Raw genomic sequence first — 15,994 nt, 5'->3', positions numbered from 1 at the left:
GAGCAGAGTTAATATTTGAAAAATTTGGAGGCACATCATAGCTGACATTACACCTGTGTTGGCAAAAGGATTTGGAAGGGAATATAAATGAAGAGATATGTCTAGTGTTTTCCCTTCTTGATTTAAAAAAAAAATGTTATCCTTTTATCTTGAATATTTTACCCTTCTTTTTCTTTCTGCTATTAAGGGAAAAGCTTTCAGCAGCAAAGGGAAGCCATGAAGCAAACCATAGAAGAAGATAAGGAGCCAGAAAAATCAGGTTAGACACTTGTATTTGACATTAGTAAGAGATTTCTTGGGTCTTCATCTGGAGCCATGTGTAAATCTGCATGTTAGAACTGTGAAGAAAGAAGTACTCGTGGAAAGAGTGATGCAAGAGGCAAAACTGATTATCTTAGAACTGTAAAGAAAGGATAAGATTTAAGTATTAAAGATTATCTGTCTATACTGTGTAGTTAATGGAAAATTATAAATACTTTCCTGAAAAATAGTCTTTATACAAATAGTGTAATAAGTATTTATAAAAGTAAATTAAAAACAAGCTGGGTGTGGTGGTTCACATCTGTAATCCCAGCACTTTGGGAGGCTGAGGCGGGAGGATCGCTTGAGGCTAGGAGTTCAAGATCAGCCTGGCCACCATATCGAGACCTCGTTTCTGCAAAAAAATTTAAAGAATGAATGAATGAATAAGTAGAGTTCTTCAATTTCAGTTATGTGGCTTTGTTCAAGGGAACACATTTATAGTTATGTTTATGATTGCTCAACAGGAAAACTATGGTGTGCAAAGAAGAATAAAAAGAAGAGGAAAAAGGTTTTATATAATGCCAATAAAAATGATGGTAAGTTCTACTCTCAGGGATAGGTGGAAGTATATCTGAAAGGAGTCTAAATCTAGTCCTGTTTTGTACCTTAATGTTAAATACGTGCTTGAGAAAAGCATGTAGTAGAAAGTATTTTCTTTCGGAATCCTGTGAGTAAAGCTGTTTTTTGAATTATGGGGAAAACTCATATAAAAATGCAAGTACTATTTAGCATATGTAGTATTAAATTTATAGTTTCCTGTAGTTTTTTTCTACTTAAACTCTTTGCAAAACGTATACTTCTAACAGATTCTTACAGAACATTCTTGAAGTAAAAAATATTTCCTCTACAATAGTTCATGTCACAGAAGCAACTCATTCCTGAGAACCCACTACCTGCTGGCTAAGTCAGACACATGAGAGAATTTTAGTTTTATTTTGATTGATTGCTAAGATTTAAAAGCTTGAAAGTTGTAGCTTCTCTTAAAATCAAAAGCTCTGATAATGTTGGGCTAGTATTCCCAGGTGACAAGAGGCTGCTGGACCTGAGTGATGACTATTGCTCAAGCATCTGGTGTCTAGTTTAACAGTCTCTACCACTCCCAGTGTTTTATTAACCCAACCTGATTTACTGATTTTGTTACCTCCTTGGTTTGTTTTTATGGGCATTTGAGTTTGCTACTTCTGTTTGGTTCGCATTAGAAGCAAGTCAAATAATAAAACAAAGGCATTCCTTCTTATGCAATTTATAAGGCTATTCTCTCAAGAATTTGAAATATTTTGGGGCAGCATACATTAAACTAATAAAGATAAAACATTATAGATTATTATAGTATTCCATAAAATCTAAATGAGATTTGATCAACTTTAATAAATTTTTTTCTAAAATAAACATCCTTTAATGCTAATTGACAGATTATGTGACTAAAAAGATTTAATGAGTTACAAATTTTATCCTCTGATTAATATCTCTTTTATTTTTTGAAACAGACTAAAGTTAACTAGTCCAGCTCTAAGAGCTACTGTACTGTAGAAAACGTGGCAAATCTGAACCCTATGGATATACACACTAAGTCTATAAATTAAAATGCTACCACAGTCTTGATTATACACGTTAGAAGGGATTTTTCAGAGAAAATCATTTTGAGAGGAGAAGGAATCACATTTGCTGTTTATGATGGTGTCATTATCATGAGTATTTTTAAGTAAATAACTAGAATTCATAATAACTACTGTATTCCAGGGCAGTAACTATATGGTTTTGTTCTCACAAACTCCTTGAGGTTACAGAGTAGTAGATTCAAGTTTAGATATTAAAGTGATTTACTGAAATTCTTAACGACTAATACTTGATTGGTTGAGCTGGAATTTAAACAAATACAGTTTGAGCTCCTGCTCTATGCCAGACTTTGTCAAGCCTAAGATGGTCCCCCAACCTCATGAAAATAGAGCTGAGGGAGTCTGGCTTCACATCTGATGCTCCTTCACAGTCAGGAGAAGTAATATGAGTGAGGACTTGGCAGACTACTAGTTGTCTGCTTTTGTTCATACCACTTGACATCTCTGGTTTCATCTGGATTATGGGCTTTAGGAATGTTACCCCACTTGTCATAATTTATACCTCATTTTGATTCATGACTCTGGGTTAGCATTCCAGAGTAAAGTAAACATAAATGCAGAAAGCGTAGATAGCATGGGTATGGCCTGTTTTCAAGTTATACAACTAACTACAGCAGGGGTGTCCAATCTTTTGGGTTCCCTGGGCCACATTAGAAGAAGAATAGTCTGGGGCCACACATAAAGTACACTAACACTAGAGATAGCTGATGAGCTAAAAAAAAAAAAAAATTGCAAAACAATCTCACAATGTTTTAAGAAAGTTTACAAATTTGTGTTGGGCCACATTCAAAGCCGTCCTGGGCCGCATGCAGCTTATGGGCCATGGGTGAACTATAGGAAAGTATTCCAGCTTTCTCTGATAACACTAGTTGTAGCCACTATATGTAAATGTTGGTCTATGCCAGCCGTTGTATTCAGCGTATACATTATGTCTGATTCTTAAAACAACCTTCTTAAGTTCCTTAAGTAGAATATTAATATCTGCATTTTACAAAAATGACAGATATTATTCTTAATAGTTCATTCCCTGGTACCCCATCCTTATTCAAAGTATTGACTACAAATTAGCTGTTCAGTGTAAGAATCAGTATAATTATATTGTATTAGACATTCAAGCATGAATTTTTCATTTTAAGTATGAAATAAGATAATAAAAATTAATAGAAGGAGTATTATATTGTCTGATTCATTTTCATAGTACCCTAGCAAGGATGTAAAGACAATAAATTGTGCTTTTTTCTAATTTTGGGGGGAAGATCTACGAGTATTTATATCTTTATTACATGGCAATAATTTTGTCTGAAGGGCTTAACTTTTTTTTCCCCCCAAAGATTATGACAACGAGGAGATCTTAACCTATGAGGAAATGTCACTTTATCATCAGCCAGCAAATAGGAAGAGACCTATCATTTTGATTGGTCCACAGAACTGTGGCCAGAATGAATTGCGTCAGAGGCTCATGAACAAAGAAAAGGAGCGCTTTGCATCTGCAGTTCCTCGTAAGTTTGAATGCATTCCCATTTTCCTGTGCTTTTCAGTTTACCAGCTCAGAACCTAACTACATTATGTAGGGAAATTTTTTATTCATTTCATTAAAACAGTGTTGTCAGTGAAAGAGGAACTTTGCTTAACCAAATATTTTGACAATTTTTAAATTAAAAATAGTCATTATTAAGAAATTTAAATTTGTCCTTCGATTATGTACTATTTTCTAAACAAATTTCAGTTTGGGCCACTTACAATTTCCTGTTCCATAGGGAATCAGTTCCTGCTTCTTTAAAGTGATACCGAAGATAGAAACTTACGCATAATCTGAAAACAGAAGTTCTAAGATTATATAGTACCTAATTTATGGAAATAAACTTTAGGAGAAGATGAGTAGTAGTGTTTTAAATGCAGGATGAAGTAACTTGAAGTGTAAGCATAAAATGTATTAAGATAATTAAATATAACTATTACTGAGATATTACAAACACATTTTTGTTCATTTTTCAATCTATAAAAAATAAAAACAATGTTAAACATGTAGGTGCTTAGCATTTTCTCAGTTTATTATTTTATAATCTGTGTTACAAAATAAAAATTCTTTCTGACTAGCAGAATTATCCCCTGTCCTCTATCTAAGCCATGCCCATTATTTTTATCTGGTTTTGTTTGCCTAGATACAACTCGGAGTAGGCGAGACCAAGAAGTAGCTGGTAGAGATTACCACTTTGTTTCGCGGCAAGCATTTGAGGCAGACATAGCAGCTGGAAAGTTCATTGAGCATGGTGAATTTGAGAAGAATTTGTATGGAACTAGCATAGATTCTGTACGGCAAGTGATCAACTCTGGCAAAATATGTCTTTTAAGTCTTCGTACACAGGTAAAGCTAGAATTTTGTTTTAGGGTTTGAACTTAGAGGGCATGTCATACAGAGTAATCTAGTGGAAACTGTATTTTCGTCCAAGAACAGTGTGAACTAATTAAGTTCTCATATGGTTTTTCCCACTGATTTACTATATGAAATCACACGGGTTACTAAATCTCTTTCACTTTACTCCGAGGGGAAAACATATACATACTTACATAAACAGGTTGACTATTTCTTGTTCAAAATGCTTGAGACCAGAGTGTTTTGAATTTCAGGATTTCTCAGGTTTTATAATATTTGCATATATATAATGAGCTTTCTTGAGGATAGGACCCAAGTCTGAAATGAAACTCATTTATCTTTTATATATACCTTATTTACTTGGCCTGAAGGTAATTTTATTTTTCCTGGGGATATTGAATAAACTGTCCGCTCCTGTGTTTTGACTATGACTCATCACATGAGGCCAGGGGTGACATTTTCCACTTGTGCCATCATGTCACTGCTCAGAAAGTTTCAGATTTTGCATTTCAGATTTTTGGATTAGAGATGTTTAGCTTGTATATATACTTGTATGTATGTTCTGAAACTTTAAAATACAGTAAATATAGTACTGGTAGTACTTTAATTTGAGTCTGTAAAAGAATTTCCCTTTTCTGATTCTGATATGAGAAAAATTAGAAAACTTCAGGATTATTTTTATGGTTTAAATACCACTGTTCAAATATTAACAAGTATCACAGTGAATGCTTGGTTGTATGAAAATAATGAAACCTTAGTTTCAGTTATTTGGCAGACTAAGCAAAAGCATAGAATTACTAACTAGTGCCTCTTAGCTTTCTATTTTAAAATGTTAATTTTAGGATGCCAATGTGGGTGGATCACTTGAGCTCAGGAGTTCCAGACCAGCCTGGGCAGCATGGCAAAACCCCATCTCTACCAAAAATTTAAAAAATTAGCCAGGCATGGTGGCATGCACCTGTGGTCCCAGCTACTTGGGAGGCTGGGATGGGAGAATCGCCTGAGCCAGGGAGGCAGAGATTGTAGTGAGTTGCACTGCATCCAACCTTGGGTGACAGAGTGAGCAGAGTGAGACCCTGTCTTAAAAACAAAAACAAAACAACAAAAAAACTAATTTTAGAAATTTTGGAGTTTTTAAGAAACTCCAAATGTTATGGAAAATTTTTTAATTTTTGTAGACCATACAGCTTTAGCATACAACTTTCCTTAATGTGGCTGCTGCTCATGTCAAATCAGGCAACATAGTCAGTGGTCATTAAAGAGATGTACATAAAGGAGAATTGATTCTAAATCGGCTATTCTAAAATAGTAATTAGGGATTTTTGTTTGTGTTTTAGTGGACGAATGCGCTTAGGCTCTACTCTTTCAGTTATACATTTTTGATTTAAGAGAAGTATACATGTTTTTACTAAATTTCTTTAGAATTCTTTATATTATTTGGGCAAACAGGTTTTTAAAATTCTTATTTCTCCAAGAAAAATAGCTAACAGATTTCAACAAAGAACTCAGCATATTGTTTTAATCATCTTAATGTTTTTAGATAGAAACGGCATATTCCTATAATCTCCATTTTGATAGAGCACTTCAGTTTGAGGACACAGAGTCATGCATTGGTAACAAAATGAAAACTGCAATCTCCAGATTCAAACATAGTCATCTTTTTCTTAGATGTGCTTTTCTTGAATTGTCTTTTGCACATGTGAAGTTAGGTTCTCTGATTTTGCTTATATTTAGTGTCTGGCACATAGTAAGGCAACTTGTATTATTCTAATTCCTCCAAAATGGATTTTTAATATGGTTATTGTAATCTGTATGTGATCTTATTAGCAAGGTATTTTAATATCACAGTTGTCATCCTTCAATATCATTCACTTATATTTCATTACATAAAAGAGCAAGCTAAAATAATATATGTATATTATATATAATGTGTATATACACACACACACACACACACACACACATATATATATATATAGCTTCACAGTATATTCTTACAGTGAATGGTAGGATCTTAAAAATACTGTGAATTGGGCCAGGTGCAGTGGCTCATGCCTATAATCCCAGCACTTTGGGAGGCCAAGGCCGGAGCATTGCTTGAGGCCAGGAGTTCAAGACCAGCCTGGGCAACAAAGCAAGATCCTGTCTCGACAAAAAAGTAAAAAGTTAGCCAGACAGGGTGGTGCATGCCTATGGTTCTAGCTACTGAGGATGCTGAGGTTAGAGGGTCACTTGAGCGCAGCAGATTGAGGTTGCAGAGAGCTGTGATCACACCACTGCATTCCAGCCTAGGCGACAGAGCAAGTCCCTTAATCTAATATGTATATCCAATCAGTATTATTAGTAAGTAATTAAATGATGCAAATTATTTTAAAAATCAAAATATCTCTTCTTTACAGTCATTGAAGACTCTTCGGAATTCAGATTTGAAACCATATATTATCTTCATTGCACCCCCTTCACAAGAAAGACTTCGGGCATTATTGGCCAAAGAAGGCAAAAATCCAAAGGTAAAGTTTTCACACTATTGTACTATTCCATTGAAGGTAAACATGAAACAGTCCTGGTCTAATTTGTCCTGGTGCTTAAAAGCTCCATTAGCTTGAGCTTTCAAACTGATTATTCTTTCTGTAATATTACTTGCCCAAAAATTGCCATGGTTGCCACTGGGTTGGACTATGGCAGCTTTTCAAAGTTGGGGCGTCTACATATGGTAACTTTTGAGCTTCTTCACATGGGTCTGTGACATTTCTAGGGTGATGTGACTGCCACCAAAGTTATCAGCCAACTCTTCAGGATTACTGACTTTTCTCTGTAGATACTCCACATTTTCAGGGAGCCAAATTTGAGTGCTCTTGCTTTTTTCTTCTTTTTATCCCACTGAAAATTATGTTCTGCTTTTCTTCTCCCTTTGGTCTTCTCACATTGTTTGGAACAGAAAAATGTTTTTAAATTATTTTAGATCTATGCTAGATATGGTTGAGGTAGTCTATGTCACATTAAACATTGATAATTAAGTGAATGATAATATATGTTATTAATAAGAAAGCATTGAGCTTTTATTTAATTATGTAAGATGATAACTCTGTCAAGTGACTTACTGTATCAAAGTAACATGTTCTTCCTTGTTTTTTTGCTCCTTATTTAGTAAATAGATCTATTTTTGAGAGGGCTTACTCAGATTGCCTCATTTCATTGCCTATGCCTTTAAATCTCCTTAAAGATAGTCATTAAAAGCATATTTACATTCCTTTCTTTTGATTCTGTTTTTTGTTTTTTTGGTCATTGTTGTTTTGAGATAGGGTCTAACCCTGTTGCCCAGCCTGGAGTGTGGTGGCATGTTCATGGCTCACTGCAGGCTCAGACTCTGGGCTCAGGTGATCCTCTCACCCCAACCTGTCCAAGTGGCTGGGACTGTAGCCATGCACCACCATGTCTGGCTAATTTTTTATGTATTTTGTATAGACAGGGTCTCGCTATGTTGCCAGGTTGGTATTGAACTCCTGGCCTCAAGAAACCCTCCTGCCTCAGCCTCCCAAAGTGCTTGGATTGCAGGTGTAAGCCACCACACCCAGCCTTCCTTTCATTCATTTTTTTTTTTTTTTTTTTTTTTTTTTTTTTTTTTTTTGAGATGGAGTCTCGCTCTGTCGCCCAGGCTGGAGTGCAGTGGCGCAATCTCAGCTTACTGCAAGCTCTGCCTCCCGGGTTCACGCCTTTCTCCTGCCTCACCCTCCCGAATTGCTGGGACTACAGGCACCCGCCACCACGCCTGGCTAACTTTTTTGTGTTTTTAGTAGAGATGGGGTTTCACCATGTTAGCCAGGATGATCTTGATCTCCTGACTTCGCGATTCACCTGCCTCAGTCTCCCAAAGTGCTGGGATTACAGGCGTGAGCCACCGCGCTCAGCCTCCTTTCATTCTTGACTGTCCACCACAACACATTAACCCTTCCTCTTCCTCTTCACCCTCCAAAATATCTTTTTTCACTCTATGTCTACTTAGCATTTTTCTTTTTTTTTTTTTTTTTTTGAGACAGAGTCTCGCTTTGTCACCCAGGCTGGAGTGCAGTGGCGCATTCTCAGCTCACTGCAAGCTCTGCCTCCTGGGTTCACGCCATTCTCCTGCCTCAGCCTCCCAAGTAGCTGGGACTACAGGCGCCCGCCACTGTGTCCAGCTAATTTTTTGTATTTTTAGTAGAGATGGGGTTTCACCGTGGTCTCAGTCTCCTGACCTCGTGATCCGCCCGCCTCTCAATCTCCTGACCTCGTGATCCGCCCGCCTTGGCCTCTCAAAGTGCTGGGATTACGGGCGTGAGCCACCACGCCCCGCCAACATTTCTTATTCAATCTATATGTGAGGTAGTAATTTTTAATGTCTTAGGCTACAGACATCAAGGGCTTTCCCATCCTACATGATGAGCATAATTCTGGTTGCTTTGTCTAGGCTAAGTAGGCTAGCTGATTAAAGTGTAGTACTACACTCCTTTTTCATTTCCGCCATATACCTACAAATTCATAAGTAACTGGAGTCAGAGTATTTGTTGTCCATAGCACTTGGAATGATACAAAGGAAATAGGCAGCATGGTCACTGGCTGTTCTTGAGAAGGATCACAATATAACAAGAAAAACAAGATTAATACTGTGTAAAATTTAGTGTCCAATAACTACTTTGGTAGAACAGGAACTCCATGATTGTTCAAGGAAAAGGATGCACACTGAGGACCAGAGTGTACTCCATTCTTCCTGTTCAGCCTAATTTTTCACTTCCTAACATGCACACTTATTTCTTTTTAGGCCTTTTTTCCAACAAGGATTCACTATTATATGAAGGACCATAGACCATTCCAAAACATGTTAAGCATCTGTTTTTTTTTTGTTTTTTTTTTTTTGTTTTTTTTTGTTTTTGAGATGGAGTCTTGCTCTGTCACCCAGACTGGAGTGCAGTGGCGCAATCTCGGATCACTGCAGCCTCCGCCTCCTGGGTTTGAGCAATTCTCCTGCCGCAGCCACCCGAGTAGCTGGGATTACAGGCACCTGCCACCATGCCCAGCTCTTTTTATTTTTTTATTTTTTATTTTTAGTAGAGATGGGGTTTCATCGTGTTAGCTGGGATGGTCTTGATCTCCTGACTTCGTGATCCGCCGCCTTGGCCTCCCAAAGTGTTGGGATTACAGGCGTGAGCCACCGTGCCCAGCCAGCATCTTTCTTTTGGTTGGTCTCTGGCAGTGTTGTAATGGAATTTTTATCTACTTCACTTAGAATTGGCCATCCTAAATTTTAGGACTGTTTTTTTGTTTGTTTGTTTGTTTTGTTTTGTTTTGTTTTTGAGAGGAGATTCTATGTCACCCAGACTAGAGTGCTGTGGCATGACCATAGCTCACTGCAAGCCTTGAACTCCTGGACTCAAATGACCCTCCCATGCCAGTCCTATAAGCTGGGATTATAGGCATGTGCCACAGGTCCTAGCTTATATATATTTTTAAAGCAGGAAGTTGATCAGTACCAAAATGTTTTAACAATATGCAATATATTTGATTTTCTAATTAGAACTTTCTGATTCTTTTTCTTTGCTGAAGTATATTTCACATACAATAAATACATGCATTTTAATTGTATAATTCAGCAAGTTTTGGAAATGTATACCTGTGTAACCACCATGCCTATGAAGATTTAGAACATTTCTATTACTCTAGTTTTCTTATGCCCCTTTGAAGTTAATGCCCCTCCATTCTTTCTTTCTGGCAACCACTATTCTGCTTTCTGTCACTATAGATTTGTTTGGTCTGTTCTAGAAGTTCATATAAATAGAAGCATTCAGTTTGTTGAAGTTTGTGCCTGGCTTTTGATCAGCATGTTTTTGAGATTGATCTGTGTTGTGTCTAACAGCAGTTCATTCTCTCTTAATGCTGAGTAATATACCATGATACTAATATAGCACAATTTATCCATTCTTCAGTTAAAAAATATTTGGATAAAATTTTGAGGGCCGGGCACAGTGGCTCATGCCTGTTATCCCAGCACTTTGGGAGGCTGAGGCAGGCAGATCACTTGAGGTCAGGAGTTCAAGACCAGCCTGGCTAACATAGTGAAACCCCATCTCTACTAAAAGCACAAAAATTAGCCAGGTGTGGTGGCATGCACCTGTAATCCCAGCTACTTGGGAGGCTGAGGCGGGAGAATCACTTGAACCCAGGAGGTGGAGGTTGCAGTGAGCTGGGATTGCACCACTGCACTCCAGCCTGGACAACAGAGTAAGACTCTTTCTCAAAAAAAAAAAAGATAAATGTGTGTTTTAACTGTATAAAAAACTGCTAAACTGTTTTTAGTTTACTAAATTGATATAGAAGGCCAGGCACAGTGGCTTACGCCTGTAATCCTAGCATTTTGAGAGGCCAAGGTGGACGGATCACTTGAGGCCAGGAGTTCAAGACCAGCCTGGGCAACATAGTGAAATCCTGTCTCTACCAAAACTATAAAAAAAATTAGCTGGGCATGGTGGTGCATGCCTGTGGTACTGGCTACTCAAGAGGCTGAGTTCGTGCCACTGCACTCCAGCCTGGGCAACACTCACTGGGTGCAAAATGTAACCAACCAGTTTTCTAATTGTATTCTGAATCTCTGAATCTGTTCTGCTAGTATAGAGGCTTGAGAGTGGCTATCTAGCAATATGAACTTATTGTCAGTTTTGCCTAGTTCAGCTAAAAATTTTGAGCTAAAACATTTTGTTTCATCTTAGTCGTGGATTGTAATTTGAAAGAGGACTTCAGACATAAAGTACTAAATAAGTGATATAAGGTATTTTGGCATACAATGAAATAACAATGCCTTAAATTTGATAAAAACTAGGTGGATTGGGCTTTAGCATTTTCATTTCAACTCCAGTACCACAAAGTTTCAGTTCTCTGTGGAGTCCTAGAGTATTCAATAATCTCGAGCTTTTGGTAGACATAAGTTTTAGCAAAAATGTCAGTGTGTTCAGTTACAGTGGTGAAGTAGATTCCCTGCTGGGACAAAGGATTCTGTGTGCCATATTCAGATGTATATAACATTCCAGAATGAGAATTAGAGAGCCATGCAAGAAACTGCCTCAGGACTAGCCAGAGTTGTCATATTTTTAATATGTTTTCTTACTGTTAGGGAAGTTCAAACAGTTGAATGATATGAATTTTTTTGTACTGTGGGTCCAATATAGTACTAATGTGTGACTTTTACATCTGAGACATTTTGTCTTGAGTTTAAATTAGTTGTCTTCATTGGCAGGGGTGATTTGGGGTGAGTTTCACTTTCTCGAACATATGTGCCTGATAATTAGAGGGTTTGGGATAAGTTTTGCACATAGCGTTGCTGCCTGCTTATCTTTGCAGAATGGCCCTTTCCTTCAGTCAGTATTTTAAAGTAGGCTGCTCTATATAGTTTCCCAAACTTTGGTAGGATACTTTTAACTGTCTGCAGTGCACACACAGTAAAGGGCAAGGGCTCGTTACTAGAGCCAAAAGTAGATGGCATTTTAGGTCCTTGCTCCAACAAGGAAGGTTCACTTCATGTTACAGAAGATGTTACTATTAGGAAGAGGTTATAGTGTCCTAGAATGTTTGAAAACAAATGTTTGTAGGGAATTCAAAGTAACAGTCTGTGTTCTTGAAGCTTGTAGTCTTGTTGGTGAGATAAGACAAAATATGTGAAAACCTAAATAGTGGTATAAAACAGGATATATTGAGTCCCAAATGGTTCATATTGTGAGTCCTGAAGATGCCAAAGCAAAGGAAACCAGTGTGGCCATGACAGGGTTGGAAAGGAGCTCCTGAGGTTGGGAGAGACAGAAGGAAAGCCATCTCTGACTCATCCTATATTTGGTTAGAAAAGGAATTATCTCACAGTTTTTATCTTCTCTTTGCAGCCTGAAGAATTGAGAGAAATCATTGAGAAGACAAGAGAGATGGAGCAGAACAATGGCCACTACTTTGATACGGCAATTGTGAATTCAGATCTTGATAAAGCCTATCAGGAATTGCTTAGGTTAATTAACAAACTTGATACTGAACCTCAGTGGGTACCGTCCACTTGGCTGAGGTGAAAGAAACATCCATTCTATGGCATGTTGGACTTGATCTGGCAAAAACTGCCAGTAGGAAGATTGCCCAACACTGCAGCAAGATTGAGGATAGGGTGGAAGGCAGCAGTATACGCTGTAGATCTATTCTTAGATCTCTTGAATTAGTGAGAGGACAGTTCCGTTAGGCAGTTTGTGCACGGCATCCTTTATTCTCTATACATGGCTTTAGCGGTTCTTGCCTCATTTTGGGATTCTAAATGGAAGCTTTCAACAGAGCATTCCATTTTGTCCTGTTAAAACCTTTTGTTTTCACCTAAACCCTTTCTGCTTAGTCGTATCTCTGTGAAAAACTTGTATACACAAGTGTCTATGTCTCACACAAATATTGATGTGATTACACTTAAGTGTTAAATCATTTACACTTAAATGACTTCATTGGGAATACTGAGCAGAGGGATTGTGCTTCTATGCACTGGGCAAGGCAGTATTTGCTTAAGAGACTATTTAGTCATCAGAGATACTTTCCTAAAAAGGAAAAATAAAAAACAAAATGGTGCCACTTTGGGTTGGAGCTACTTTGTTAGGCTTGAATTCATTTGTATGTCTTTTAATTCTTAAAAAAACAAAAAACATTCCATTAGAAGCACCAGTTTTTTCGCTCAAATTTTTTGGATCTGACTCTACACTCAACACACTCTAATAATCTACTTAAAGGTATACAAAATATGCTGATCTTTTTAAAATTATGATTTTCTGAATTTTTTTTCTTAAGTCTCAACTGATTTACTAACCTAGCTCATCTGCATAGTATAGTAGGATGTATGTTACATTTTTATGAATGGCAGGTGTTCATTATAATCTGTATTGACTGTTAAAAAGTTTCTTCCTCATGATGCTAATAGTTTTTTATATACATGGGAGGACAGCACATTTGACAGTTTTTGCATTTTTATGTATGAGCACAGTATTCTGTGACTGTGCTACATATATATAGGTAATAAACTGGAATTCTGTTGATGAATATAGCTGCTGAACTGTATATTAATATTTAATAGATCAACAAATGGTCATTGAAAACACTTGTTTAGCATCTGAATAAAATTATATATGTCCTTAGGAAATACTATGACAATTGACTTTAAGATCAAAAGGAAAGGAAGACCTGAAAGTCATTTGAATATTTTAGGAAAAGAATATTAGAGAGAAAAAGGTATTACGTATATAGAAATAGGTTTTTAACCTAACAAGGTCTGCCTCTTATGACCAGAATGCAACAGCTTGGTAAATCATAAAAAACATTTAAGCTAATAGGATTTTTGTATTGTCTCTATAGCTGTAGCTTTAAAATTCAACATGTATAATTGGCATAGAAACTTAATTTGCAGTCTTTTCAAGCCTTTAGGATAGTGTGATGTGTGACAAACAACCTCAAATGTGAATGCCTTGATTTTATTTTTATGGTGACTTTAGCTACAGCATTTCCTATTCCCAGAGCTAAACACTGGAATAATGCTGACATAATTTAACATAAGGAATTGTGTTTAAGGAGTAATTTGTGTCATGTATATATTTGATTTTTTTCCTCTTCTACATAATTTTATTTGAACAAATGTAGACAGTTTATATGTTGCCTTTTTCTGTTCAAATTTGCATGGCCTATTAAGTTGGCTGGAGAGTGTTTTATGTGGAAATATTTTCAAGATAATGTTCCTTAGGAAGAAAATAACATTCTTGGGTTGAGGGAAGGAATGCCATACATACTGTCTCTTCAGCTCTGAAATACTCCAATTTAGAGCCAGGAAAATTCACAGGTCACACCGATTTTTGGCATTAAAAACTAAGGAATATACTTAGCACTTAATCTTTTCAGTTTTTCAGTTTACTTCTCAGGAATGAAGGGCAGTCTATGGTCGATAATGGAGTTTTGTGATCTGCTTATTGTAACTGACAACTGTTTTCAACTCCAAGAGCTAAACTATTGGCAGTTCATGTTAACTTAGAGTGAGGTTGTAGGTAGTGTCAGTGAGTGGCTCTTGTGCCCGCTGTAGACATTAGGCCTGCACTAGAGCCATGTGCTGTCAAGATTCAGGAACATGGCTTTAACAAGTAGATCTTGTACCAAGGCAGAGGCCATGCCATGCCGTACTTTTAGGAAGTCTGAGGTGATAAATATTTCAAGGTCAGTGAAGTCCTATCATTCTCCCCTTCCTCATCAGCAATGATAGAAATGTCCCAAACTTTTCTAAATCCCAGTGATAAGGATGTGCTGATATTCAACACAGTCCTTAAAGTGAAAAGTGAGTTGTTGCTGACCTCCACAAAAGAATATGGAAAAAAGCCTTGCTGTACACCTAGTTGTACAGCCACTCTAGCCAATTCTATTTCCTGTCCCTCTGTGGTTCTGACTGGAGACCCCATTGTGGGGGGGGGAGGTCTTAGCCATTTAATATAGAAATGGTATCATTAACTAATGCAGTGTACTTGGAAAATCCAAATAAGGAAGTGTTAGGTTGGGGCATATCTTTATTTCTCAAATTTTTGTCAGAACAAATGGACGGAGAATATTATTTAGACTAATCCAGATTTGCTTTCTATGAAAATCAAATGTCTGGATTATTTTCCTTTTCTCATGGCCTAAGAAATAAGTATTGATAAGGAATGATTTGAATGTAATTTTGTGAATGTGTGGAAAATATAAAGCAGGGATTTAGCCTTAATAAAGGTAACCTTCTGACATCTGTTGTTAATCCCCCTTTGTACTCTTATCCTGTATCTGCACTCTGTTATTTTGAGATGTCATACTGTACACTGTATTGTAAAAATAAAAAGTAAAATTATATTTCAAATTTTAAAAGCCACTGAGCAATTTCTCTTGCTATTTGCTCCGCCACTCAAGGTTTCCACACATGTAAAGACCACCCTTCTCTTCAAGTTTTTGCCAAAATCAAGATCATTGGATCTTCCAGGTACAACACAAAACACCTTTTGATTTGTTCTTTACAGTGGGGTAGTGCCCCCTGTTGGCACAGATATAGGTAGGTCCTGTTTCCTTAATTATTAAAACCCAACAACTAAGTGTATTAAAGATGGACAACTCAAGGCTGTGAACTTGGAAGTTTTCTGAAAGGAGAAGGAGTTGTGTAATACTCAGGCAAATGGACCTTATGTGCAGCCTGAGATTTGAGAACACTGAGGCAGCATGTGAATTGTTGGCAAATATATAACATACTTTGTTTCTCTTCATTTCTTTTTTTCTGCTATACATCTCCCAAAGGTCATAAATCATATACCAACAAAAAGTTTCTTACATATATACACCTGCCACTGCAGTTCAGCTTTCCATTCCTATTCCTGATCTATATTCTTCCCATTTCAGATAACTGACGCCACACAACAAATTGTGTCCGTTGTTTTCTCGATTTCTTTTTAACAAATGCTAAACTAAAATCATCTGCACTTTTGTAGGCATTTTAACTAAGACCAGTACATTCCAGGGCTTTAAGAAGCCACAGGAGAAATCTAGGGTCCTTTGGCTTGTTGCTTTAAGGTGAATATTGAATTTACCTAAATGTGGAAAACCACTAATCTGGATCCCTACTTCAAACTAATTTTTGCCTCCTAGAAAGGCAGTACATAATGCTTAAAAT

General features: G+C 37.0%; 1 protein-coding gene across 5 annotated transcripts in view; it reads left to right on the top strand.

Moving 5' to 3' along the window:
- Nucleotides 1-15,205, top strand: part of MPP5 (membrane palmitoylated protein 5) — a 95,587-nt gene extending 80,382 nt beyond the window's left edge. For 4 of the 5 annotated variants that reach the window (XM_010366747.2, XM_030930977.1, XM_030930979.1 and 1 more), the window contains 6 exons: nucleotides 188-259; nucleotides 768-839; nucleotides 3,251-3,418; nucleotides 4,082-4,284; nucleotides 6,693-6,803; nucleotides 12,192-15,201. In XM_010366747.2, the coding sequence (XP_010365049.1) occupies nucleotides 188-259; nucleotides 768-839; nucleotides 3,251-3,418; nucleotides 4,082-4,284; nucleotides 6,693-6,803; nucleotides 12,192-12,368 (803 nt within the window). In that variant the 3' untranslated portion in view covers nucleotides 12,369-15,201. Of the gene's footprint in view, nucleotides 1-187; nucleotides 260-767; nucleotides 840-3,250; nucleotides 3,419-4,081; nucleotides 4,285-6,692; nucleotides 6,804-12,191 lie in introns of all 5 variants that reach the window. The other variant, XM_010366741.2, reaches the window with a different exon arrangement.
- The last annotated feature ends 789 nt before the right edge of the window (nucleotides 15,206-15,994 follow it).

This window comes from Rhinopithecus roxellana, chromosome 5 (assembly GCF_007565055.1).
Source record: "Rhinopithecus roxellana isolate Shanxi Qingling chromosome 5, ASM756505v1, whole genome shotgun sequence".
Lineage (NCBI taxonomy): Eukaryota > Metazoa > Chordata > Mammalia > Primates > Cercopithecidae > Rhinopithecus > Rhinopithecus roxellana.
This window is presented reverse-complemented; position numbering and strand designations above follow the sequence as displayed.